Here is a 26,672-nt window from a genome sequence, read left to right on the forward strand (position 1 = left end):
GGGTGTTATCCCATAAAATTGTCACTACCGAAAGAGTCACAACCGAAACATGTCATCACTGTTTCGGTAGTGACAAACGGGAACACATAATCCTTTATTTGGGGGAAATAAACAAACTTTTAGTACAGTTATACAAATTTGTAGTATTGTAGTATGTTTTAGTTGTGTTTTAGTATGCAAGTTAAAATTCTGTGATGTGATGTGGTCGCTAAGAAAACATTTCTTTCACTACTACAACATGGGATGTTTTGTCAAAAATAAAGTATACTGAATTATCAGCTAAGTTGTAATGATAGTTTTTGGTTCAATGTATATTCAAACTAATTCATTCTTAACTTTGAAATCAGTATGATTTTGCCTTTTACAAAGAAAACTGTTCAAAAATAATAATTTGCCTTTTAATAATTAAAACTTAATAAAATAAATATATTTATAAGGAAGACAAGCAAAATCTTAATAGGTCAATATAACCCAACCGTTCTTATTAAATTATGTATTACTGTGTGGACAGAGGACAAATATTCCAAAACTTTTTGAAAATACAATATGACGAATGAGAAGTAACCACGCAATTACTGGAAATGTGAACCTTTTATATGAAACAATTTGCATACATACAAAATTTGTGGGAAAAGACATTTTTTTCCAAGAAGTTTCCAGCTCTGACTTTGAACCAATTCTGTATAACAGCTCATATACATTGATAACACCTTTTATTTCTGTAATTTCACTATTAAAGTAGCCTACTTTTTAAATCATATGATCTAATTGTTTATACCATCATCTTTCCGATTTTAGGCTTATTATTAGTTCTCGGTTCCAACCGATTTAGTGAAAGTCCTAAAGACCTTTCAGATTAGGTTTTCCTTAGAAAAATTATTATTGCAAATTATTTTAATTTTTTTTTTGTTGGTTTTTGGGAGTGTTTGGACCTTAAAATTGTGGTAAACTTAACCTGTTGCAAGGTTAACAAACCAGAAGTTATTTATGACAACCACTCCAAGTATGTTTTTACATTATTTTATTTAAAAGACTTGGGAGAAATAAACCTAATAAACAGTGCTTGCTTTGGAATGAAAATACTGAATGTTTTGATTCCAGAAACAAAAGAAAGTACAAAATCAAATCAAAACATTCTCTTTTTTGAAGGTCACCAAGCCCTCCAGAATACCTCCATTCTTAGGGAACTGCATTTGTATAAAGTTCATGGTTTCTCTAAATCTCTTAGAGCTCATCTTTTTTCTGTGATAATTTTGTGGCATGTTTTTCCACAAATTTGCTTAATTCCTCCACGTCCCTTTTGCCACCTTCAAATTTGACTGGGTTCTGCTTCTTGTTGCTGGGAGCAAAGTAGATGGTAGGAAAACCTTCTGCTTTATAACTGTCATGAGGAATATCATTAGCAGTGGCATCCATTTTGGCAATGACAAGATTCTTCTCGTTCTTGTATTTCTTTCCGAGAGCTGTATAATCTGGCTCCAGCTTTTTACAATGGCCACACCATGGTGCATAGAACTCGATAAGAACGTCTTTCTTTGTATCCATCACAATCTCATCAAAAGTTTTGCCCACCACAACCTTCACCGGTCCTTTGTTGCTCTTAGGAATAGGCTGGGACTTTACAATAGGTTTCAGCTTACCTGTCAGAGAAGAAAAAGGATGTAGTCACTGATTTTAAAGGACCACGATTTCTTAAGGCTAATGAAGTCGTGCACTTCCATATGCAATGCATAACATACATAACACACCAATACTTTACCTTTTTTGAAGGCCATGACAAAGCTTCGGAGCACATCCGAATCAAATTCCTCTGGCTCCATGGCATATTTCTTTCCTCCCTCACCAAGAATGCCAACATTCACCTCCTCTCCGCTTTCACTGAGCCCAAGGCTCTTCAATTCATCAGAATAGTCTTCCTCATCAGCGATAGCAAATGTGTACTCTGGGAAGTCCTTTGCAACTTCAAGCACTTTGCTTCTCCAAAACTGTGTGGCTGGGTGGAAATGATAACAAATTGTGTCAGTGGTGAACAAAAGCATTTGCACTGTGAGCTACATGCATTACAGGAGTTTCAAAGTGCTGCGACAGCCTCAATTTAAACACATACCAACTCTATAGTCAAAGCTGAAGTCTACTCCGTAATAAACAACCACAAGAGGTCGTGCAGTGTATCTCTTTGCATCATTGCTCTGTTTTCTGTGCCCAACCAAAGGCAGTATGTGTTTCTTGAAAAATTCTTGAACTTCTGAAGCAGGTGTGGAGTCCTTTAGGAAAAACAAGAAAAAATATTTTAGGAAATTACAGTTGTTCAAAAGAAATTCCCATACAGATTTCACAGTAGGTTCGAGTTGATCACGTGAATTTGCCATGTTGAACGACTATGTGAGCACTTCATTATAGAGGGTATGCACTTGCATCACGATTTAGTCAGTTACCTGGATGTGCGGCCATACTTGCAATTTAATTGCTGATACTTGGATGTAAACAACAGCATGGATTGCACAATTAATGTACTAATGAATACATTGTTCTGCTAATTTATACTGTCTAAACCACAGAAAAAAATGTGTGGAAGCTATTAAATCATACAGAGAAGTACTTAGTAAGCAAGAAAGGGCTCAATATTTTGACAAACTAAAGTTAACAGGTGATAAAGATACGTATGAGCAGTATTAAATAAAATATTATCCTAATATTTAACCTACCCTACCCAGCCGGAAATTGAAAGAACAAACACAAATGTTGTTAAGATTCTTGCCCTGAAAATCCTGGTTAAGTTTGGCTAACCACAAATGCCTTTTGTTCCTCAGACAGTCTTTTCCACTCTTCCCAAAACATGACAATAATTGACCATTTCAGCAGCAATAATCAGCAAAATATGCAAGTTTTGTTAGTTTCAGTGGCATTGATTACATTCAGTGCTGCCAATGGATGGCATGTCGTGAAAACACTCTATTGACATTGGACACACAAAAGTTTGCATTTCTCTAATGTTACTACAACAGTGTCATACTTGGTTCGCAAAGATCTCACACAAACAATAAAAGTTCAGAACTTACTTTAAGTGTTAGTGAATGCGATGCTGGCTCATATTTAGACCTAAACTTCTCTGGCTGGAGCATGACTACTTGTCCAGGTGAAGCCTTGAGGAATTTTGCGACTTCATTATTGAAAGTATGCATAAATTTGTAGTCTTCTCTTAGACTATTACCTGCAGGAAGAGACAACGAGTGGTTAGAAAGAAAATAAAAAGTACACATCAAATCTTTCTCTTACTTAAATGCATTTGAGAAGGACTTCCAGACAGCTTAATACGCACATGCTTCTTGATAAATCTCATATACTGCATCTTCTTCACTGGAGAAAACGCCTACAATCACAGCATCGTCGCCATCTCTGATGAGCTCCTGAACCTGTTTTAGAGTTTGAACCTGCTTTGATGGAGGACCAGCCTGGTCTGACATATAATCAACAATACCTAGAGGAAAAGAATGAAGATATTGTAATTCTCAAGTTCCAACATCTCCAAAATCAATCCATCACCAAGACAATTGGTGATTGACCTACCAAACTTCTCCCGTGGTCCATTGTAGTCAAAAGCCTTGCCCTTTCTGAAGATTTTAAGAGTTGGGTAGCCAGAAACACCAAATCGTGTTGCTAATTCACTCTCTGCAGTGGCATCAACTTTAGCCAGTGGAATAGGAGGAGTGCGATTGCTGAGCTCCTTAGCAGCCTTCTCATACTCAGGTGCAAGTCTCTTACAATGGCCACACCTGTTTGAATTAAAACACAGGATTAACTGATGCTTCAAGAAGGATGGAAAGATGTTACATCATGAGTTAATAAATAACCTGCACAGGAATCTAAATATACAAACCAGGGTGCATAGAACTCCACCAGAATGATGTCTGCATTGTTCACCACATCATCAAAATTATCTTTAGTCAAGACTAGGGTGGCCTCAGGAGGAGGTTTCCAGTCTGGTTGGGCAACTTCTTTAACTCGTTCCACAATAGCTGAAAAATGAAAGTTAAAACCGTGTTTGAATAACAATGCACTCGGAAGAAGTTCACAGCAATTTGATGAAAGTTCTTTAACCCACCTTGCTCACTTCGGTCCCCATCATAGTCCACCGGCTCCCCTTTTTTAAGTATTTTGATGGTGGGATATCCAGAAACCTCAAACCTACTACCCAGAGCACTAGCCTTAGTGGCATCAACCTTTGCCACGGGAATCGGTGGGTCATTCTCCTTTAGCGTCTTAGCGATCTTCTCATACTCAGGAGCGAACTGTTTGCAATGGCCACACCTGAAAAAATTTAATATTTGCATGACAAAGATCTTTGAAAGCCAATGACGTGTCTCCTACGGATGCAGAGCAAACGAAACTTACCATGGTGCGTAGAACTCCACCAGCACTGTGTCTTTGCCCTCCATGAAGGTGTCAAAGTTTTCATCTGTCAGTACCAGCACCCCATTCTCCTCCTTGACTTCAGTGTCATCTGCATCATCATCATCATCCTCATCATCATCTTCCTCTCCAACATCTTCTGCTGAATCTAAAATGTTATGGTTAACAAATATGACATGCATCAAGCTATATCAACTAATATTTCCTGTTTTATAAGAACAGATCTTTGTTGTAGTGCAACAAAAATATCTCTATGGTCTCCACAACATGCAGTGTTGCCCTAAACAACAATACATGAAGCTAGCTAGCATGTGCAACGGGTCTGAATATCCCAAAGCACACAAGCGTGTTAGATATCTGCAACTGATATCTTACCAGCTTTGGCATCTTCTTCGCATCGGCTTGGCAATATGAAGTGTGTCACTCCAAGCAGCACAATCAATAGAAGGGTTATCTTCTTCATGTTATCTAATATTCACGCCTCCTTTAGTTAGCTTAATAGATTAAACCGAGATGCATACACTGCTACCACTGCTAACCAAAGGAATAAATACTGTGATAGTTATGATAACGTTTGCATTAAATGATTTGGCTCAGCTCATCACAACTCACGCATTTTTCTCTAAATGCTTTTTCTTACTTCGCTTCCCCACTCCTTTACTTGAACTTGACTGACTTGCCACGCTCTGATTGGCTGGCAGCGAAAGGACTCGGCCAATCATCGATCGCCACTCAAGTCCGCAGTTCATGCACGTTCGGAACCGCAATTGGGTGGTCTGTCGTGGGCTACAAGCTGATTGGACGATTAGTGCAAGAGATAAGACGAGATCCAGGAAGTGTTACTAGGAAAAAGTTACTGCTTTTACGACTGAAGTTTTGAGGTTGTAGAAGTAATGACATTTACACGAAACTGAATTATGACAGTATGGGTGTAGAAATAGTAAATGAGAAAAAGGGGTAGATATATAAAGGTCTTTTGGCAATAGAAAGTTTAATTCTAAATTTCAAAGTAACTGAATTTAATTTAATAAATTTTAACAATAATACCCCAAACATGAGTTTTGAAACTGCTACAGTTGCAATCGAAATTATTCAACCACCCAGAGACTGCAGTACTTTACAAATACAAGCTGATCCAGGACTTGCATCTAAAAATTGCATCTATAACAGATTACTGGCATATTAAAAGTGATAATGTTAATATGCAATGTAATATTTCTACGTTCTAGGACTTTTTAATAACAGCTGTCATAATAGTTCAACCCTATTCAACGTTGCTGTTTTAGTCATTTGTATGGTGAGGAACAAAATTGGCTTAAAACACAATTAAACCTTTAGAAACTACTAGAAAACAGAATTAGCTTGAGCTGTTACACATACATACAGTTAGCCCATGCATGTGCTGAATTTTGAGTAGCTAATATGACTGTCAACAGAGATCTCACAAAAGCTATAGATAAGAAATAATTTTATTACTTTAGAAAGTCTTAGGCTATATTAAGATTTCCAAGACATTACAGGTTCCTAGAGACACAGCTGGCAGCCTTATTCCTTAGCGAATGTGTTGTACCAGAAAACCTTTGAGGGTGTTGAAGAAAAAGCATAATATCATAAAATGTCTCATCAGAGCAGCTGAGGAAAAATCTGCAATGTACAGCTAAAGATTTTCAAGATGAACCAATGAAAGGAGGAAAAACATTTCAGTGCAGACTACAGTATAAGAAGACTGGACGAGTATGGTTTTCATGTTGGGGCATCTTGCTGAATGCCACTCTTGACCAAAAAGAGCATAAAACAGTGACTTGAATATGCTTAAATTCTTTTAGATAGACCTGTGGAGTTCTGGAAGAATGTTTTATGGAGTTATATGACCAAGCTGGAACTTTTTGGACCTGTGGATCAACAGTATTTCTTGTGCAAAAAAGGTAAAGCTTATAAGCAGAAGAACACCATCTCCATAGTCAAACATTGAGGTGGACCCAATCCTGTTACTGGGGTGTTTTACTGTTGTAGGAAGTCAAAAACATAACTGTGTGAAGGACATCATAGATTCTTTGAGGTATCAGGCCATTTTGGCAAGAATTATGATGCCTTTGGTGTAAAGATTTAAGCTAATGATTAATGGACTTTCCTGCAGGACAATCATCCCAAAGAAAACATCCAAATCTACTTATGCTTGGTTTAGAGATCAGTCACTGAATGTTCTTGAGTGGCCTGTTCAGTCTCCAGATTTAATTCTCATTGAAAATATTTGGTTGAATTTGAAAAAAGCAGTGGCAAAGTGAAAACCAAAGATTATTAGTGATCTGAAAGTTTTTTCAGGTGAGGAATGGACCAATATTGCAGTAGAGAGACGACAGAAGCTTCTAAGCACGTCCAAACAGCGTTTATTGATGGTTTTAAAGAATAAAAGATTCTGCACCAAATTGGACTTTTGGGGGGTTGAATAATTTTGAACATGAACATTTAGAGCCAATTTGATTTTTTTTTATTATTATTATTCATCAACTTACATTCTGGGAATCACTCAAATGTCTATTAATAAACTTTTTTTAATAGTGTACTGATGCCTTTGTTTAATTGTTTTCACAAAATTTTGTTCTTTGCAGCAAAATGTCTTGCAGGTCAAGGGGCTTGAATAATTTTGATTTTGAACTGTATATTTAAAAAAATGGTCCAATTTGTCAAACATGTTAAGACATGTCCTAGTGATAGTAGCATTTTAGCAGCTTTATGCAAATCAAATATCACATTTGAGGTATGTAATCAGTTGTGCAAACAATTTAAAAAACACAAAAGGTTTTTAAAGTATTGTTAACAAAGGATCATTGTAAAAACCCAACAGTAAAGGGAATATAGTTTGAAAATACTAATTCTCTTCTGGAATAAAGCAGTTAAACTGAACAGCAATTTTTTCTTATATTACATACATTGTTCAGTGCACCCTGGAATAATTGTTTGCCCTTGCACAGAATTGTCCATTCCCTCAATACACAATGCATTAAACATATATGACTCTCTATGACCCATGTTCACTTTGCAAGCTGATGAGGTTAGAAGAGTGTGCCTTTTCATTTGTGTGATGATTTGAGTCTTAAAAGCACAATTATGCTCATCTGCCAACCTGCTTGGATCAGGCAGCAGTGATGATTTAATGTACACTTTGTCTTTCCACTCAGCTGGTGCACAATGCTTGCTTAAAGAACGAATTTGGGTCTGTCCAGTCTCATCTGACTCTCTGCTTGGATCTTTGACGTACTTTCTGAAATTCCTCGGCCCTCCTGAAATACTCTCCTGCTGTGTTCTTCCTCTGCCTTTCAAGTACTGGGACGTTCTGTGTTCAAGTGGTAATCTTTAAGTGAAACAATTACATGTTACAGTGATAGACTTTGACATTCATTCATATTACATTTCAACTCTACTATATTTGGAATTTGATATAGAAGAAAGTCTACCTTTGAGCGTTTTCCCTGTATGAGGCAGTGCTGATATCCAGGCATTCACAAATTGCACTCTATACAAAACAAGAATATGCCATTGCTGCAGCTATATATATAATTTTTCACATTTTAACATTTGAACAGATTTGGAGAAATTCTGGCCAGCAGCAACAGTTTAAAGTTAAAAGGCCTTAATGATTGATTTGCTTTTTTACAAAAATGCTGCTTTTTGCTTCACAAGACAATAAATAGACTTGAGTTTTACTGATTACTTGTGGATTATTGTGATGTTTTTATCAGCTGTTTGAACTCTCATTCAGACGGCACCCATTCACTGCAGAGGATCCAATGGTGAGCAAGTGATGAAATGCTAAATTTCTCCAAATCGGTTCAGATGAAGAAACAAACTCAGCTCTTGGATGGCCTGAGAGTAAATTGTCAACATATTTTCATTTTGGATGAACTATTCCTTTAATTTAATATACATTTTAATAGATAACCTTTTTCCCTTTTATAGCTAGTGCTTCAGAAATCATTTAATAGCACATCACTATTACTGTATAAATATATCAAAATACACACAAGTTGCATATATATGTACTTGTACAGTACAGCTGTGCAAAAGTGAAATAATCACCTCTGAGTCTGGGCTATAAACTCGCCCAGAAAGAGGCAAAGAGAAATTGCTCTGGGTTTCAGATACAGTTTCTTTTGCTGGCAAATTGTTGAGGAGACTGTCCGACATGGTGCAGAGATGAAACAACAGCTCATCCATGAGATCCTCAAACTCTGCTAAGTAAAAGTTCTGTGAAAAGAAACCCACATTTATCCTTGGGTAAAAATGATGCAGTCAATAGTATTTCTATATTAAATCTGTTTTAATGAATATAGCCTGCTTACATTAGTGTGGACCTGTTGGTCAGCTGACTTGTGACTGGCTTTGCCAATGATGAGTAAAGCCTTGTCTTTGACATAAGAGATCAGCTCAAAGACATTCAGTAAATGTTTTCTTTTGTTAGCTTTCTTTGATTGTTTCACAAAAAAGGTAAGGGTGGCAAATACCTGAAAATTAATTCATATAAGTTATACTTTTAACTATGTATGAGATATAACTGCACTCAAATACACACTGTGTGTCATTAATATTATGATATTCCAATACATACCGTAGCATTAAATGAAATCATAGCGCAGAATATAGCTCCAAAATAAAGTGCTGATGGGAATTGTGTTTGGAGGTGAATGTCACCAAAGTGGCTCATGCAAAAGAAACGAGTGCAGAGCAAATGGGCAGAGCTAGTGATACTGGTGATTGGGAATGAATGAAAGATCAAATTGCGGAGACCAGAGAGGGCCATTGCGACAATAACACCAGGTGCCTAAATAGAAATAAAGAAAAGTAATTTAATGGAAGTAGCCTGTGGTTACGTTAATGGGGTGAACTGATTTCAACATATTGTGTTATGTAAATCAATAGGCTACCAGTAACCAAAGCAGGTTGGAGAAGATCAGTTTCCAAGTAGACGCAGCTGCTGCCACTACTTTGTTTAGCCGTAGTAAGGACACACATTTCAGGAGAAGCAAATTGCCAACAACGCCAAGGAGAGACTGAAAAAGCTGTAAATAAAATATGTTTGAGTTAAAAATTAAATGTTTGGAAATGAATAACATTTTTAAATTCAGAAAGCTGGCAGGAAGTCTTCCAAACCCCTAAGACCTTCGTTCATCTTCAGAACACAAAGTAAGATATTTCTGATGAAATCCAAGAGCTTTCTGACCTTGATGTCACATGGACTATTTTAACAATGTCCTTACTACCTTTCTGGGCCTTGAATGTGTGAGTTGCATTGCTGTCTATGCAGGGTCAGAAAGGTCTCAGATTTCATCAAAAATATCTTAATTTGTGTTAGGAAGAAGAACGAAGGTCTTACGGGTTTGGATCGACATGAGGGTGAGTAATTAATAACAGAATTTTCATTTTTGGGTGAACGATCCCTTTATGCCATGTAACTGTATACAATGCCAGTTTTTTACTCCTGTAATGTTTATCTGCAACTAATTCACATTATGGCATTTTTTATATAGTGGGATAAATAGGAATACAATACAAGTAATGTCATAATGAACTAACCTGCATTGTCCTACCTGCTCACTGAAGAAGATGGGACTTAGATCAACAGGTAATTTAAAATCCTCCTTCTGCAGGAAATCAATCATCTCTGTTTTTAGCATAAAGATGTACACAGAGAAGATAAACCACAAAAGACTGGAGATGAAAACTGTCACCTGTGTAAAAGAAGAAGTGTACATTAAAGAATGTAAACTATAGAAAAGTACATAAAAGTCATTAAAAAGACACAAAAAGTCACCTCTAGCCAACTCCAAAGGTTTCTCCAGTAAAGCCATCCTCTTTGAATCATATCATATATTTGCCAATGCATATGAAGCGGAATAAATGAAAAGAAAAGTAGCTAGAAGTAAAAAAAAAAAACAGGAAAAATGTTACATATATTTACAATACAACACATTTAAACATAGGTAAATAAAATATAGATGTAATAAATTAATATATGGGTTGAATCAAACAGATGATGGTGGCTTTGGATTTCTAGAGCATAGGAAAAACACAATGTAAGTCAATGGCTACCATCAACTGTTTGGTGACCAACATTCTTCAAAATATCTTCTTTTGTGTTCAACAGACGAAAGAAACTCGGAGGTTTGGAACAACTTGAAAGTAAGTAAATGATGAATTTTCATTTTTGAGTGATCTATAGTTCACCAAAAAATGAAAATTCAGTAATTAATTAATCACCATCTTTTCATTCCAAACCCGTAAGACCTTCATTCTTCTTCGGAACACAAATTGTTATTTTTGATGAAATCAAGCTTTCTGACCCTGCATAGACCAATGCAACTGACACATTCAAGGCCCAGAAAGCTAGTAAGTTCATCGTTAAAACAGTCCTGTTGAACCACTGATGTCACATGGACTATTTTAACAATGTCCTTGCTACCTTTCCAGGCCTTGAACGTGTCAGTTACGTTGCTGTCTATGCAGGGAAAAGGTCTCGGATTTCATCAAAAATATCTTAATTTGTGTTCTGAGGATTTGGGTGAAATATCTCTTTAATGGTATTGCTCATCTACTGTGCTGTCATGCATGTGTCCGGACTATAATAAGATGCTCACCTCACAGGTCATAACACTGTAGTCAAGGGCAGCTGGAAAATGGTAGAGTCTAGTGGACTGTATGCTTGCTGAGGGCATCAGAGCCCCTGTCGAGGTTTGCTCTACTAGAATAGTGACTGCCGTGAAGAGGTTACTGGGCCCATTGTATAGGATAAACTGGATCATCACAATTTGGGTGAAAGGAGTCATCCAGCCAGCATCCAGAAGCGTTTTAATTGACTTGATTGCTTCAGACCTATTTCACCAATGAAACACATATGCTTTATATATAACTATATACTACAGATAACAAACAATTATGGGCAAACAATTATGACTATACATTACAGATGATGTACACATAAGATAACTATAAGTTTATCTGACCTTGTTTTTCCCAGGTTTACACTCACACTTTCTCCCTCATAACACCCAAGTTTCCCACAAAGTGAGTGTCTCTTTTCCACAGTATGGTTGTCAGAGCATTTAATATTGTTCTTGCCCAACAAATTCAAGATCTGTGCATTGAAAAGAAAAATATAAATCGGTCATGTGTGATGTGTGTATATATTTAAATGGATAGTTCACCCAAAAATTTAAATTCTTATTAATTACTCACCCTCATGTTGCTTCAAACCCGTAAGACCTTCATTCATTTTCAGAACACAAATTAAGATATTTTTAAAGAAAACCAAGAGCTTTCTGACTCTGCATAGACAGAAATGCAACTGACACATTCAAGGCCCAGAAAGGTAGTAAGTACATTGTTTAAATAGTCCTAGTGAACGTACATCCAAGGCTCCGAAGAGAAGTAGTTATTGAATAAAGTCTTTATTTTTGTTTTTTTTGCACACAAAAAGTATTCTTGTAGCTTCATAACATTAAGGTTGAACCACTGATGTCACATGGACTGTTTTATTGATGTCCTTACTACCTTTTTGGCCCTTCAACGTGTCAGTTGCATTGCTGTCTATGCAGCTCTCAGACTTCATCAAAAATATCTTAATTTGTTTTGCAAAGATGAACAAAAGTCTTACTGGTTTGGACATCACACTCTTAAAAATAAAGGTGCTTCACGATGCCATAGAAGAACCTATTTTGTCTAAACGGTTCCATATAGAAGTTTTAAAACATCTGTTTCACAAAAGGTTCTTTGTGGTGAAAGAAGGTTCTTCAGGTTATAAAAAGGTAAGAAAGAGATGGTTCTTTAAAGAACCTCTGACTGAATGGTTCTTTGTGCAACCAAAAAATGGTTCTTCTACACTGTAAAAAAATAAAAAACACAATTTGTCAAGTCAGCTTAAAATAATTTGTTACCCTGCTGCCTTAAAATTTTAAGTTCAGTCAACTAAAATAAGTTTAGGCAACTTGAAATGTTAAGTTGGACTAAGTAACAACTTAGATATTTGTGTTTGCTAAACTTAACAGATGGGTAATAGTTGATTCAACTCAAATATCTAAGTGGTCACTCAACATTTCAAGTTGAATAAACTTTTTTTTTTTGAGATGACTGAACTTAAAATTTTAAGGCAGCCAGGTTACAAATTATTTTAAGTTGACTCAACAAATAGTTTTTTACAGTGTATGGCATCGCTGTGAAGAACCTTTTAAAGCACATTTATGTTTAAGAGTGCAGACTGAGTAATTAAAGACAGAATTTTAATTTTTGGGTGAACTATCCCTTAAAAGAAATTCTTTTTACTGTAAAACAGTCAGTGTTGGTGATTTACCTGGCATGATGAGTTATATGTGCTCTTGATCTTTCTAATGACTGGACTCCCAATAAGAGACAAAGGACTGCTGAAATCTGTCTGTTAAAGCAACACATAATCAGCAGTATTCTTTGCAAAACCATTTAAATATGGTTTAAATAAGCAACAGATGTCAAATAAATCCTTAAAAATGTACTTCATTTTTTACTCTTTTATCATGGCAGTTGGCATTGTCATATAATCTCTCAAGGAAAGTGGTTGTTGTCCAGTTCCACCAATCTTCATGTTTTTGGATGGAGTGAAATGAATTTTGCAGACTCCTGTTTGTATGAAAACATTGTTAGCTCTTGTAGTAATAATACAATTTCATAATATAGTTATTTGAGAATGTCAGGTATTTACTTTGTGAAATGAGATTTGATAGCCTGATTCAAATGGTACTTGTAGTCATTGTCAGACTTTCCATAGGTCACAAACAGAACTGTCAACAGCATGATCAGGTGAAACATCAAATCCCTGTTGAAGCAAAAGTGTTATTTGAGAGTCGAATTTAAAAGGTTATATCGAGGCTGATCAAATAGTAAGACCTTGTGGTTTTGCGAAGGAGAGTTTGTTTCTTTATCAGGCCTCTCACACACTTCAACTCTCTTGAATTTGGTGGCCGTACCAGACGCAGATACCTGGCTCTCTGGCGGGCAGCGAGTGCCTGCACATCAACATAATGCAGAATAGATGCGAATTTAATTTCAGGTGTTATTATTCAATCTTAAATTCTCTGATGTAGATATCACTGTGACATGTTTTCCATTTACCTTTTCAAAATTGGGCTGCTGGTATTTGCTAACCAAGACATCCTCAAATTCTGTGTCCCTGTGTCTCAATAATTCAGTGACAGGCTCTTTTACACTCAGACTGTGGAACCAGTCGGGCTTCTTTCGATGCAGCAGAGACACAGTGATGGCAGTTATAAGTATCTGTATGAGGAAATAAAATTAGCATATGTCAGGTTTTTATTTGTATAAACCCGGGAAACATGGGCCAAATCTGAAATTGAAACCATACACAGTCTGCACAATGTGTGCGGAATCAAGATGATTTACCATTGCTGGATGCAGTACAAAGCCACAGCAGACAAGTGAAAAGAACACAGAATGAGTCCAAAGAAGAGTCTTTGTTTTGTTGAACCTGCAGGGTAACAAATTTAAATCCTAATTTTCATATATTTGGGAAACAAATACTATGCCTGAGGTAATATTCAATCTCTAACAGAATATATTGCTAACAAAAAATGACTCACTTTACTCCAAGAGTTCCTGTGATGATGAAACATGTAAGAGAAAGAGACAAGCAGAGGCTCCAGCCCACATAATAACACCACGACTGAAGACTTTGGATTCTACCAACACAAACCTGCCGGTTCTCTAGAAAAAAAAAATCATAAATGATCATTTACCTACACTACAGACTAAAAGCTTAGGGTCAGTATGGTTTTTAATATGCTTAAAAGAATTCTCTGTAACACTTTACAAATAAAATTAGTTTAATGCATTAACTAAGAATGAGCGATACATTTGTTGCAGTATTTATACATTTTTGTTAACATTAGTTAATAAAAATATAACTGTTCATCATTGCTTATTTTAGCTCAGGTCTATTAAATAATATGAACACATTCAACGCTTGATAGTAATGTATTAGTAAATGTTGAAATTTGTATTAACTAAGATTTATAAATACGTTAAAAGTATTTTTCATTCTTAGTTTTTGTTAAGTATTGAAGTTTACTAATGATAACAAATGGAACCTTGCTATGAAATTAACATATTTTGTATTTTAATGTATGAAATTAAATTTATTCCATAACTCTGGTCTTCAGTGTAACATGGTCCTTCAGAAATCATTCTAATTGGCTGATTTTGTGCTCAAGAAACATTTAAAAGTTATAAAACAGTTGTTCATATTTTTGTGGAAATTGTGACACTTTTTTTAGGACTCTTTGGCTCTTTAAACAAAACATCTTACTGACCAAAAACTATATTAAAATTATATTCATTTTTTTTTAAATATTTAAATGTTTGATCAACCTGCTGGGTAGGTTTTTATTTATTTATGTATTTATTTCAACTCAACTACTGTTTAAAAATTACTATATGGCTGGCTTAAAATGAACCCAAAATATGTTGGAAATTAAAAATTGGACACATAATTATTAGTTACAGTAATAATCTAAAGGTGAATTTTTATTAATAAGCAATTTAATAAATGTTTATTTATCAAACACCCTACCAGTCAAAAGTTTTTGAACAATAAGATTTTTAATGGTTTTTAAAACATTAGTCTCTTCTGCTCACCAAGCCTCCATTTATTTGATCCAAAGTACAGCAAAAACAGTACAATATATTTACTATTTAAAAGAACTGTTTTCTTTTTCAATATGTTTTAAACCGTAATTTATTCCTGTGATTTCAAAGAATTTTAGCATCATTACTCCAGTCACATGATTCTTCAGAAATCCTTCTAATATTCTAATTTGTTGCTCAAAAAACATTTATTATTATTATGTTGAAAACAGCTAAGTAGAATTTTTTCAGGGGTTTCTTTGATGAATAGAAAGGTCAGAAGCATATTTTGTAACATTATCTTTATTTTGTCTTTATCATCACTTTTGATCAATTTAAAGCATCCTTGCTGAATAAAAGTATTAATTTTTATAATTTCTTTCCTAATAGATAGATAGACACATATTTAGATATAGATATAAATAGATAAAAATATACTGAATCCAAGCTTTTGAATGGTATAGTGTATAATGTTACAAAAGCTTTTTATTTCAGATAAATTCTGATCTTTGGATTTTTCTATCCTTCAAAGAATCTTAAAAATGTACTGTTTTAAATATTGATAATTACAATAATAAAATGTTTCTTAAACAGCAAATCAGCATATTAGAATGATTTCTGAAGGCTCATGTGACACTGAAGTCTAGAGTAATAATGTTGAAAATTTAGCTATGATCACAGTAATAAATTACATTTTAAAACATATTCAAATAGAAAGCAGCTATTTTAAATAGTAAATGTATTTCAAAATATTATTGATTTACACTCTTAAAAATAAAGAACCATCTCTTTCTTACCTTTTTATAATCTGAAGAACCTTCTTTCGCCACAAAAAACCTTTTGTAAAACTGAAAGGCTCTTCAGATTTTAAAGGTTCTTTATGGAACCATTTAAACAAAAAAGGTTCTTCTATGGCATCGTGAAGCACCTTTATTTTTAAGAGTGTAGATGTACTTTGGATAAAATAAATGCGAGACTTCTTTAAAAACCATTAAAAATCTTACTTTTTAAAAACATTTGACTGGTAGTGTATTAAATGTTAATTTAATACACAATTAATTGACATAATTTTTAACTAATAAATTTACAAACCTGCAGAGGTGTGTGATTTGAGATCAGACTTACCCCATTTGCATTTATCATGTGATCTGCTGTTTACATCAGACATGGAGTCTTCTACAATCTCTAAAATGGCATGAGGATCCTCTTGCAGTTTTGACATAGATGCTGAATCTGAGGTTTTCCAGTCCTGAGCAACACACCATTTGCACTGTCTTTAGTAATGTAGTCTAAAATACTTCTAATGTCAAGCATATTCAACTGATCTGTACATTATACCCTGTAATCTTTTTTACATGATCCATGAGTCCAGTGGGAAACTGTATTCCAGGACGGATACGATGCACAATCATTGATCAGCAGTGCATCATGGTGATCTGTGAAAACAGACAAACCAGTAGAAAGTGTTTTGCTTAAAACTATTTTGAATAATAGACACATGATAACAAAAAAGGAAAATGTATAAAATAAATCATAAATCATGCCTTCTACAGAGTAGACATCAGGCACCTTGACCTTATACTGCTCTCCAGACAAACTACTGGATGTGGTCTAAAACAGATAAAGGAACAATAATTAAATATATATGACATAATAAATACAAATTGTCTGAATGAATGCATGCAGAAGATCTAACGTTGAACTGTGTAGCAAGAAGAAATGGAGGGACAATTTCAGGCAGCCTGGGAATTCTGACCTTGCCGACACGAAACAACAGGGACACCAGACCCCCCACCGGCAGCACAGCGAGAGCACCGCACAGCCCTGTTACCATGGAAACCGGTGAAACATCAATAAGCCCCATCTCTACAAAACACTGGCCATTGGTGTACAGTAGAAAACAACAAAGACAGGTCTCAATATTGTGAAAATGAAAGTAAACTTAAGAAAAACACACACATGTTGACAGTATTTGTTGACATGTATTGATTTGTGTGTTGAACACCTGTTCTTCCAGAAGATTTACAAGCACTGTGCTGACACACATATAGCCCTGCAGGAGCAGCAGACACACACTCCAGCGTTGAGTGTGTGTGTGAGAGCTGAAAGACGGACGGCTGTACACAGACAGCCACGGGTGAAAGTCCTCCAGGTATTCTGTGAGTTTCAAATATAGGAACTTTCACAGATACACAGAAGGGAAAAAAACACAAGATGTTTGTTTTAAATTGTATAACAGATATATTCGAGAAAACAATCATTTTAAGTAGCAGACATATTACATCATTTATTAATTATTATGTTTTTGTATTGTGCTGGCCAGTAGGGAATGCAATCAATTGAAAACATGACAAAAAAATAATCAACTCACCAAAATGTTAAACCTTTAAGTTTAATTTCCAAACACACAAAAAAAAGAAGACTAAAAATACAGTAAAACAGAATAAAATAAATATTTGTTAAATATTATTACAATTTGAAATAGCTGTTTTCTATTTTAGTATATTTTAAAATGTAATTTATTCCAATAAAGGCAATGCTGGATTTTCTGAAATTGTAATTGCTGCCTTAAATTTTTATGTTTGCTTTAAAAAAAAAGTGCCAAAATTTTAAGCTTTTCAGTCACTTGTAATCAAGTTAAAACTTTTAAAAATTGCAGAAATTATTATTAAATCGAAAAACAATGATGTTATAACAAACTGTGCTTAGAATAAGGTAATAAGCAAATATATAACTCAAAATAATATATATGAAACAATTGCATTCATTTTTGTATAATTATAAGGTATAACTTTAAGAAATTTAACCAAAATTTGCAGAAATCATTATTAAATAGATAAACAAAGATGTTTAAAATAAGGTAATAAGCAAATATATAACTCAAAATAAATTATATATGAAATATATAAAACAATTATTATTATTATTTTTACAATTTGTAAGGTAAGTTACAAAATTTAACCAAAATTGGCAGAAATGATTATTAAATAGATAAACAAAGATGTTGTTATAACAAACTGTTTAAAATAAGGTAATAAGCAAATATATAACTCAAAATAAATTGTATATAAAATATATGAAATAACTGTATTATTATTATTATTATTATTATATATCTTCTTTTATTTAATTTTTTTCTGTAAGGTAAAACATTAAGAAATGTGACCAACATTGGCAGAAGTTATTATTAAATGGATAAAGATGTTGTTATAACAAACTGTTTAAAATAAGGTAATAAGCAAATATATAACTCAAAATAAATTGTATATAAAATATATGAAACAATTGTATTAAAACATTTTTTTTTTACAATTGTAAGGTAAAACTTTAAGAAATTTAACCAAAACTGGGAGAAATCATTATCAAATGGAAAAACAAAGATGTTGTTGTAACATATAACAATAAATACATTTTTAAAGTGTTATTTAAACACATTTAAATCTATTTAAAATAAAAATGTAAACTAAGCACTGCTGTCAGATAAAATAAACTTAGACCTACAGTCCACCGAAACATTAAAGTTCTGTCATTATTTAATCACGTTCATGTTGTTTTTTTGTTCACGCTCAAGATTGTTTTTGTTCTGCAGAAAAAATCTAAATATATATTTTGAAGAACGCTAATTAAACAGTTTCAGTTCCCACTGACTAAATGGGAACCAAAACTGTTATCAACGTACAAAATATTTTCTCATTTCTTCAGCAGAAGAGAGAAATGCACACCAGTTTGGAACAACATAATGCTCAGTAAATGATGACAGAATGTTTTTTTTTTTTTTTTTGGTGAACTATCACTTTAAAGACACTGCACAGACATAGAAATCTATATAGCCACATTTAACCAGCTGTATATCAGTAACAACATAGGGGTTCACCTGTTTAAATGTCAGTCCAACGTCAGAAGCAACCAAACTCCTCTCCACCCTTCCATCTCCCTCATCCACTGCCAGCCAGCACTGGCCCAGGAAGAACCAGCAGGACCCCTGCACCAGGTCTTTAACCACCACATGGCTCAGGTACCAGCTGGGAGATGAACCTCCATTATCATGCCAAAGATGCACCTTCCATACTCGACCCAGACTCTCTGGGGAACTGAATAAGATGGGTTAAATAATATGATTTAAAATGTAACAATTTACATTAGGTTTAACTTAATAGTTACTGCCTCAAAAAGTGGCAAATGTGTGAAATAAGCATTTACCTGAGAATAAAAGTATTTCTTGAGTTGCATGTAAAGAGTTTGGAATGAGAGCTGCTGAGTTCCCTGGTTTGAGAGACACTTTTGTCTCCATACAGCACAATATGGACCTGCCAATATTGTATAAATAAACATTCAGTGATCTCTAATATCTAATGCATGGATTCATATATGTGGAAATTATCTCTGATAAGGATTTCACTACCTTTGCTGTCATTCTGGTTCTAGATCTCAATCCTGTATCTACTGTGACAGCATAGAGGAACCGGTCTGAGGGATTATTTTCTGGTAGCAGAAATGAGCCTGTAGTTTTCTGTATGGAAACATCAGCCTTCCTGCAGATGACCAGCACCACCACATAGAGAGCTAGGAATATTACTGAAAAAATTATCAGTATGTAGTTGGTTTTGAAGCTGCAAGACAAGAACATATCTGTAAGTGTAAGTTGAAAAACAACCATATTCAGATCTGATAAATGTGGAGAGAGGCAATGCAGGTGTACTGGATAAATTGCGAAACATCTGCAGAGTTGTAGCTGCTTGTGATGTTCTCATGTGATACTGCAAATGACGCCAGGTGGTTGCAACTGAAAAAAAGAACAAAACCCATCAAACACATTTTTTAGTGTTTTTATTAGTGCACAGAGCCAGATCATATTGGCCTACAGAGTAAATGATTGACGCAGTAATTGATATTAAGCAACACTATATTAAGAATCAATTTCAAACCTATATGTAAGACCATTTGAAGGTAAGCATACAAGATTAAAACACATTAAACTTTAGTTTTTTGTCTCACCACTAGATGGAGCATTTATTGTATAATCTGTACCTGCAGTAGATCTTGTCTGGCGAAACTCCACCATGAGGAAAACAGCCACTGGGCTTCCACTCTTTCACACCATCCCAGGACAGACAGTCCACAGATTCAATGTGAAGCGAGTAGTTCACAGCTCTGGCAATGTATTTGTTGCTAGGGTTTTTATTATAGTCTGCACTGAGAAGCCTCAGGTAGACAGAACCAGCAGCTGGAGATAAAGACAAGGAATTAAGAATGCATATGCAAATTTGTTTAAAATTAAACTGATATTTTTGTATCTTTAAATGTTTTAGTCTAACATTAAATGTTTTAGTTTATCCTGTGACAAATGGATGGATGGACACAAAATGTTTCACCAAACCTTGCAAATAGGATTGAGGGAGGAAGATGTGAGCTTTCTGTCCTTTCCAGTGATATATTTTCTGTTCGTTGTATAGATTAGGTGTTGGCTGCTCATACATCCTGTAAGCAGATGTTATAGTTAATCTTCAGGATGATTAAAACACTGAAGGCTTTTACTGAAATGCAGCAACAAGCTTACCTAAGGAGCAGCAGGATGGGAAAGGGGCGTTCAGCTGGTCTGTTAAACTGCACAGTGATCTGAAAGGCTGTCTGAAGGGTCTGTGACGTGATATTAAATTGATGAGTGTTTATCTGACTGCGCTGAAGAGTGAACTGTCTATGTCGACTCTGCTGGAACAAAGATAAATCAGGATAAACAAATAAAGAAACACTATTTTATGATCAAGCAGTAAAAAGTTTCTACTTTTGTCTTCGCTTTCCTCTGAAATTCAATAGTAACTGGTGTGGATAGATGTCGGATTTTGATTTCCTTCCTAGTGGTGCAGTTGTAGAGCCGAATGTCTGCTGTCTCTCCACTGAGCTGTAATGTTGCATTCAGTTAGAATGTAATTAAAGCACTTTTTTTTAAATTCAACCATGCTTGTATATTGTACCTGCACGTGTCTGGACCAGCGGTATGGGCTCTGCCTGTACACTGTGAGCCAGGTAATGACACAGGGGTTGTGCTGGCTATTGCTGCTCCATTGCTGAAATTGCATCTCCAGAAAATCAGTGAGGTGGAACGCAGTAAAGCCAAATGTTTTCACCACGGAATGAGACCGGTCATACTTCCAGGCTAACACTTCCATGAACGTGGTGTTCAGATTGTACTGCAACATATTGCTGGACAGCACACACTCCTGTGAACAAAATGCACAAGGTTAGTATCATACAGAATCTCAGAAGTCATCTGTTTAAAACAAAAGCAGGCAAATGTCATAAGTTTAAGTTTTAGTGTCAAAGAGAAGTACTCAAAATGTGTCCTTGAACTTACAATCTGCAAAGGAGTGGAAAAATATGTTAAAGTGCTCAGTTATTTACATAAGATTACAAATAAATAGGCTTTTTCACTAAATTTGTAATTTTCTGTCACTGTTTGGATGTAGTAAAACACCCAGCAGAACAAATCTGGGTCATGTTTGCATTTTCTTCTCCCACTAGCTGTCATTCTAATCTTGAAATCAGGATTAGGCATAAAATAAAGTATTCTGAATGATTCATACATGTGAAAATCAGTTGGAAATTGAACAGATTCTTGTAACCTGACTCAGAGGAAGATATGAATCACATCTTTGTGGCAGTTTTTTTGGTGATAAAGGAATAATAAAAGAATTACTCATCTTTGAAAACAAAATGACACAAAATTATTTGCATCATATTATGTGAGAAAGTGTGATTTGCTTTGCAAAACACTCTTTTAGCAAGCAAGGACCACAAAATTAGCAAGAAACAAGTACTGGATTTCATTCAGCAAATATAATGCAGAAATTAACTGATCACATGATGGTTCAGAGAGGCATTGTGATCTGGACATTTTGGGCTTTTAATTTTCTCAAACAGAAAAGATTTTAGCAGGACATGTTAATGTGATATTGTAAACTAACACAGCAACATTGCATCAGGGATGCTTTTCTTACCAGTATTAAATCTGTGATGGTGTAAAGCACTTTGTTTATGAGTTGTTGTCCTGGTCTGGAAGAGAGCACTGGAGCCTCCAAAACACCAGACAGGAGAGAAACCAAAGCATTCACCATCCCAGTGTCTAGAATATGGCCTCCTGGAGGCTTGGACTCATGTGAGAGGGATGATATGTCGTGAACATGCTGAATTACTTCTTTGGCACTGTAAAATGTCACCTAAATCAGATATAAGATAAATGGTAATATGCAAGTTAACTTTGTCAACTTTAGCTGAGATTAAATTCATAATATTCTTTAAGCTTGGGTTACACTTACTTGACTGGAGACTCTTATCAAATCAGTAAGTTTGTGAATTGCTTCAAATAAAATTCCCTAAAAAAAAAAAAAAAAAAGAACAGAGTCATTATACCAGTTTTATTATGGTTAACTAGTGCTTTCACACTTCGATTGCTGGTCCGAATCCGAGTTTAATTGCTTCCCCCTCCCTGCTTTTTTTTTATTTATTTTTTTTGTACGCTTGCGTCATCAAAGTGGCAGCTGTTTACTAGTTACTAACGACTATGCAGAAGGCAGCAAAATGTTTGCGTAGCCTACTTCGGACTTTAAAAATATTGATTCATTACCAAAGCACCAACACAGAGTGACACAAGTGGTTATTTGTCACCACTGTAATGTAAAGGTTCAAAAGAACACCAAAGTCAAGTTCTGCGACCAGAAATAAGACATAACCTACATTTTGGGCTGCGCTAATCGGTCGGATGGGGAAAAACATTTGGAGTACTATAGACTGCCAAAAGTTATAACAAATCAAGGAGAAGAGTACACAAAACTGAGGACAAAAGGCGTTTGTGGTTGGCCAAACTCAATTAGGATTTCCAGGGCAAAAATCTTGACAACATTTGTGTTTGTTCTTATCATTTCCAGTCAGATAGGTGAAATATTAGTCTCTTATTTTAATTAATACTGCTCGTATGTATCTTTACCACCTATTTACTTTAGTTTGTCAAAACATTGTGCCCCTTCCTGCTTACTAAGTCCTTCTCTATATGCTTTAGCAGCTTCCACACATTTTTCAGTGGTTTAGACAGCACAAATTATCAGAACAAGGTATTCAGTAGTACATTAACTGTGCAGTCAATGCTGTTGTTTACATCTGAGTATCTCCAATATACCCGCATATCCGGGTAGCTGACCAAATCATGACGTAAGTGAAAACCCTCTATTCATACTTCATTAACAGCTGTTCACTTCTGTGTTTTAGTACGATTGCGTTCACATCAGATGCGACCCGTAAAGGAGTTCACATGAACCACATACCCAGGCGGTCTCGTGTACAATTCGTAGGTGCGCACCTGAGTTCAGAAACACCATTCACATTATCCAAACAAACTGAATTCTGATGTCAAACAAACCTGTGTGTGCACCAAAAGTTCTACCTTTACGAAAATTAAACAAGGTTTTACTATAGTATAAGTGTAGTAACCATGTTTTTTTTTTGGTGTGTTGATTACCATTTATATAACCACAGTTTAACTACAAATACCATGGTTAAAATATGGTTAGTGTAGCAAAACCATGGTTTTATAGTAACCATGTTTTTTTGGTTTTATTTGTACTAAAGTCATGGATAATTTAAGGTAGTGTGAAAGCACTCTAAAACTAAAACCATTAAAAAAAATTTCATTACTTAAAATGAGATAAACATTATTTAAAACAAGTTTTAGCTAGCTGTATATTTCTAATAAACAAAAACTAATAAATGAACTAAAGCTAATAAATACAAATAAAAAAACTACATAGACATATTTTAGAAAAACTAAAAATGACTAAAAAAAATGACTAAAAAAACTTAGTTCATGTGAAAGAAAACATAAATAAAATCAAATTAAAAATATTAGAAAAACTGTAATAGTATATCAATGATATAAAAATAATACTGGTTAAAAGTCTTTTTTAATATTGATTAGCAAATATCAATTATATATTGTAAAATACAATGGCTTTGCCTAGTTAAGACCTTATCAGTGATGGACAGCTGACAGGCAGCCGTAATGACAGAGGTGCGTGTGAGTGTCAGAAGGTCGACAGAGGAATCCGGGTCTAGACTCAAGCGGTTCAGCACCGTGGTTAAAAGAGAGATGTAGTTGACGATGTCTTGGTTGCTTCCGATCTTACTCAGACTGGTTAGGTTACCCACTCCATACATGTACCTGGAAGAAGAAATAAAAGTCCATTAAATACATCAGATAAAGATGTGAGAATTCATATATTGAGTTATTTCATTGTGTTCGCACAGTTCTTGATCAGGTTTGAGCTGAGAGGACGAGCTTCTCTGAAAGCTGGGAAGTACAGTCACTTTCACAGGACATGGTTTGGTTGCTGCTCCAAATCGATTCTTGATTTCAATATAGATTGTGACTGTGGGGGAAAACGAGAGATTTTTTGAGAATAAAAAGAGATGTGGCTTGTTTGTGTGATTCTTTATTGTTAAATTTTTGTACCTTTGTAATCATCATTAGGATCTCCACTAGGAAGACTAAAGTAATGCTGGAAATCCCTGCCTTCATAAAGGAGTTTCCTCACATTGTTGCCCACACTAAAACTGTATTCAAACACAAGATCCTGAACACAGAAACACAATTACATCAAGATCAGATCAAAGAAAAAATGAATCATTCTTAAAAATCTAATTTAAAATATGAGTGGGAAAAAACGTAGACCTCTTTTCCAGAGGAGCAGAAGATGCTGAAATGAGTGTGGATTTCATAGCCTGTGTTGGGCTGCACTTGGCAGCTCATTCCCTCAGGAACAGCTTGAGTGTGAAAGAACAGCTGGCTTTTCCCTTGCAGCCGCTTCTCAGAAACTGACAAGGAGAGAAAAAAAAAAAAAGAGTAGAAAATGCAAATAGCGTTAGGCCAAAAAAATCACAATCATTTATTTGTTTGCAATTTCCATTTGTAAAAGGAATCTTGATTATGAATTTCCAAAACAAGTTGGAAAACTCACTCGCAGACACTTCAAGCAAATAAAGACTCTTTGGTTTAAGCATGAAGGGTTTAAATGTGACATCCGAAGAGGTTAATCCTAAAGGAACAAGAAGACAAACAAAAGTTCATTTTTGACGTCCGTATGTAAAATGAGTGATTAGGAATCTTTATGTAATTCTGAAAGTTTCTTGTGAGTGCTCGCATGTACCTGTGAGAGTGTATGACTCAAACACAGACTGATGAATGAGCTGTCTGTTCAGATCTAGTAGGGTTTTCTCTGACACTGCCGGGCCAAACAGGCTGGGGTCCACTAGATTATCACCCTCATGGTCATAAGAGTGAGGGAATGATCCTTCATTCCAACTAAAGCCCACTGAATCAGCCCCTTACACACACACACACACACACATAAGACACTGTTAAATACAGAGTAACATTTAAATACTAGCAATTAGATCATTATTGCTTTTTTTATGTAGAACATAAAATGTGTACCTGTTGGTCTGCCGACAGGGACACCAGGATCAGCCTCTTCAATTCCAAAATGATAGTAATCATACTCTATAAACAGCACCAAAAATCTCATATGAGCGACACGCTTGTCATTCAGTACTGTATAGTCAGGAGGCGTGTTTACTTCAGAAAAAAATACCTGGTACGGAGAGATGATCACCTGATATTGACTCCTGATAAATGTCTGTGTAAATCATGTCCTGAGTATGAAAATCTGCAAATGTAGTTCAGAAAGTTAGTATTTTATTTATTATTATTAGATTGTATTGCTTTAAACTTATTTTATTTCAGCTAGTTGCCAAGGCAGCATTTCTCATTTTTGTTTAGTTTAACTTCAAGTACTAAAATGACTAAAACTAAAGCTAATAAATAAAAAAATACAAATAAAAACCATACTGATATATTTAAAATAATATTAATAATAAGTACACAGCAAAATAACTAAAAATGTAACTAAAATTGTAAAGTTAAATCAGAAAATATAAAAGTAAACCGTAATTCAAAATATAAACTAAAACTATTGTGGTCTGTCAGTGATGCTAAAATAACATTGGTTAAGTAATTTTTAATACTGCCTTTAATAATAATAATAATAATAATAATAAAAAATTACTAAAAATGTAACTAAATTTAAAGTGAAATCAGAAAATCTAAAAACAAACCTTAATTCACAATATAAACAAAAACTATTGTGGTGTATCAGTGATACTAAAATAACATTATTTAAGTAATTGTAAATACTGCTTTTCATATTATTATTGTCATTATTATTATTATTATTATTGATACTAATAATAATCATTACACAACAAAATTACTAAAAATATAGCTAAAATTAAAGTGAAAATATAAAAATAAACCTTAATTCAAAATATAAACAAAACATCAAAACTATTGTGGTGTATCAGTGATACTAAAATAATATTGGTTAAGTAATTGTAAATACTGCTTTTCATAATAATAATATTAATAATAACAATAATAAGTATAATATTAATATAATAAATAATATAATAATAATATTATAAAATACATATAATTTAATAATAATAATAATAATAATTATTGTTATTATTATTACAAAACAAAATTACTAAAAATG

The 26,672-nt window shown here is 34.4% G+C and overlaps 2 protein-coding genes across 5 annotated transcripts in view; both read right to left on the minus strand.

The window, feature by feature from the left end:
* Positions 1-1,004: 1,004 nt before the first annotated feature.
* On the minus strand, positions 1,005-5,098 carry pdia4 (protein disulfide isomerase family A, member 4). Its single transcript, XM_051098697.1, has 10 exons — positions 4,786-5,098; positions 4,393-4,558; positions 4,103-4,308; positions 3,878-4,016; positions 3,568-3,773; positions 3,320-3,478; positions 3,060-3,211; positions 2,108-2,264; positions 1,760-1,993; positions 1,005-1,640 (listed from the first exon to the last, which is right to left on the minus strand). Exons 1-10 carry the CDS (start codon positions 4,871-4,873, stop codon positions 1,225-1,227), a joined length of 1,923 nt encoding a protein of 640 aa, XP_050954654.1. The 5' UTR covers positions 4,874-5,098; the 3' UTR covers positions 1,005-1,224.
* A 1,692-nt stretch (positions 5,099-6,790) lies between these two features.
* LOC127155486 (polycystic kidney disease 1 like 1) overlaps positions 6,791-26,672 on the minus strand; it is a 28,583-nt gene continuing 8,701 nt past the window's right edge. Inside the window, exons 14-54 of one of the 4 annotated variants that reach the window (XM_051097712.1) lie at positions 25,731-25,784; positions 25,553-25,618; positions 25,266-25,442; positions 25,077-25,154; positions 24,791-24,933; positions 24,572-24,692; positions 24,365-24,488; positions 24,088-24,280; positions 22,386-22,442; positions 22,068-22,286; positions 21,045-21,290; positions 20,855-20,971; positions 20,630-20,778; positions 20,450-20,550; positions 20,101-20,296; positions 19,772-19,855; positions 19,475-19,682; positions 19,273-19,379; positions 18,947-19,163; positions 17,078-17,251; positions 16,829-16,948; positions 16,617-16,683; positions 16,411-16,508; positions 16,198-16,321; positions 14,031-14,154; positions 13,834-13,918; positions 13,546-13,707; positions 13,321-13,439; positions 13,136-13,249; positions 12,930-13,053; positions 12,752-12,832; positions 11,409-11,539; positions 11,043-11,277; positions 10,220-10,321; positions 9,996-10,136; positions 9,333-9,467; positions 9,017-9,229; positions 8,751-8,912; positions 8,488-8,655; positions 7,866-7,924; positions 6,791-7,762 (exon numbers count right to left, since the gene is read on the minus strand). In XM_051097712.1, the coding sequence (XP_050953669.1) occupies positions 7,333-7,762; positions 7,866-7,924; positions 8,488-8,655; positions 8,751-8,912; positions 9,017-9,229; positions 9,333-9,467; positions 9,996-10,136; positions 10,220-10,321; positions 11,043-11,277; positions 11,409-11,539; positions 12,752-12,832; positions 12,930-13,053; positions 13,136-13,249; positions 13,321-13,439; positions 13,546-13,707; positions 13,834-13,918; positions 14,031-14,154; positions 16,198-16,321; positions 16,411-16,508; positions 16,617-16,683; positions 16,829-16,948; positions 17,078-17,251; positions 18,947-19,163; positions 19,273-19,379; positions 19,475-19,682; positions 19,772-19,855; positions 20,101-20,296; positions 20,450-20,550; positions 20,630-20,778; positions 20,855-20,971; positions 21,045-21,290; positions 22,068-22,286; positions 22,386-22,442; positions 24,088-24,280; positions 24,365-24,488; positions 24,572-24,692; positions 24,791-24,933; positions 25,077-25,154; positions 25,266-25,442; positions 25,553-25,618; positions 25,731-25,784 (5,825 nt within the window). In that variant the 3' untranslated portion in view covers positions 6,791-7,332. Of the gene's footprint in view, positions 7,763-7,865; positions 7,925-8,487; positions 8,656-8,750; positions 8,913-9,016; positions 9,230-9,332; positions 9,468-9,981; positions 10,137-10,219; positions 10,322-11,042; positions 11,278-11,408; positions 11,540-12,751; positions 12,833-12,929; positions 13,054-13,135; positions 13,250-13,320; positions 13,440-13,545; positions 13,708-13,833; positions 13,919-14,030; positions 14,155-16,197; positions 16,322-16,410; positions 16,509-16,616; positions 16,684-16,828; positions 16,949-17,077; positions 17,252-18,946; positions 19,164-19,272; positions 19,380-19,474; positions 19,683-19,771; positions 19,856-20,100; positions 20,297-20,449; positions 20,551-20,629; positions 20,779-20,854; positions 20,972-21,044; positions 21,291-22,067; positions 22,287-22,385; positions 22,443-24,087; positions 24,281-24,364; positions 24,489-24,571; positions 24,693-24,790; positions 24,934-25,076; positions 25,155-25,265; positions 25,443-25,552; positions 25,619-25,709; positions 25,785-26,672 lie in introns of those variants that run through there. The other 3 variants (XM_051097711.1, XM_051097710.1, XR_007825606.1) reach the window with 3 other exon arrangements.

Source organism: Labeo rohita, chromosome 24 (assembly GCF_022985175.1).
Source record: "Labeo rohita strain BAU-BD-2019 chromosome 24, IGBB_LRoh.1.0, whole genome shotgun sequence".
Taxonomy (NCBI): domain Eukaryota; kingdom Metazoa; phylum Chordata; class Actinopteri; order Cypriniformes; family Cyprinidae; genus Labeo; species Labeo rohita.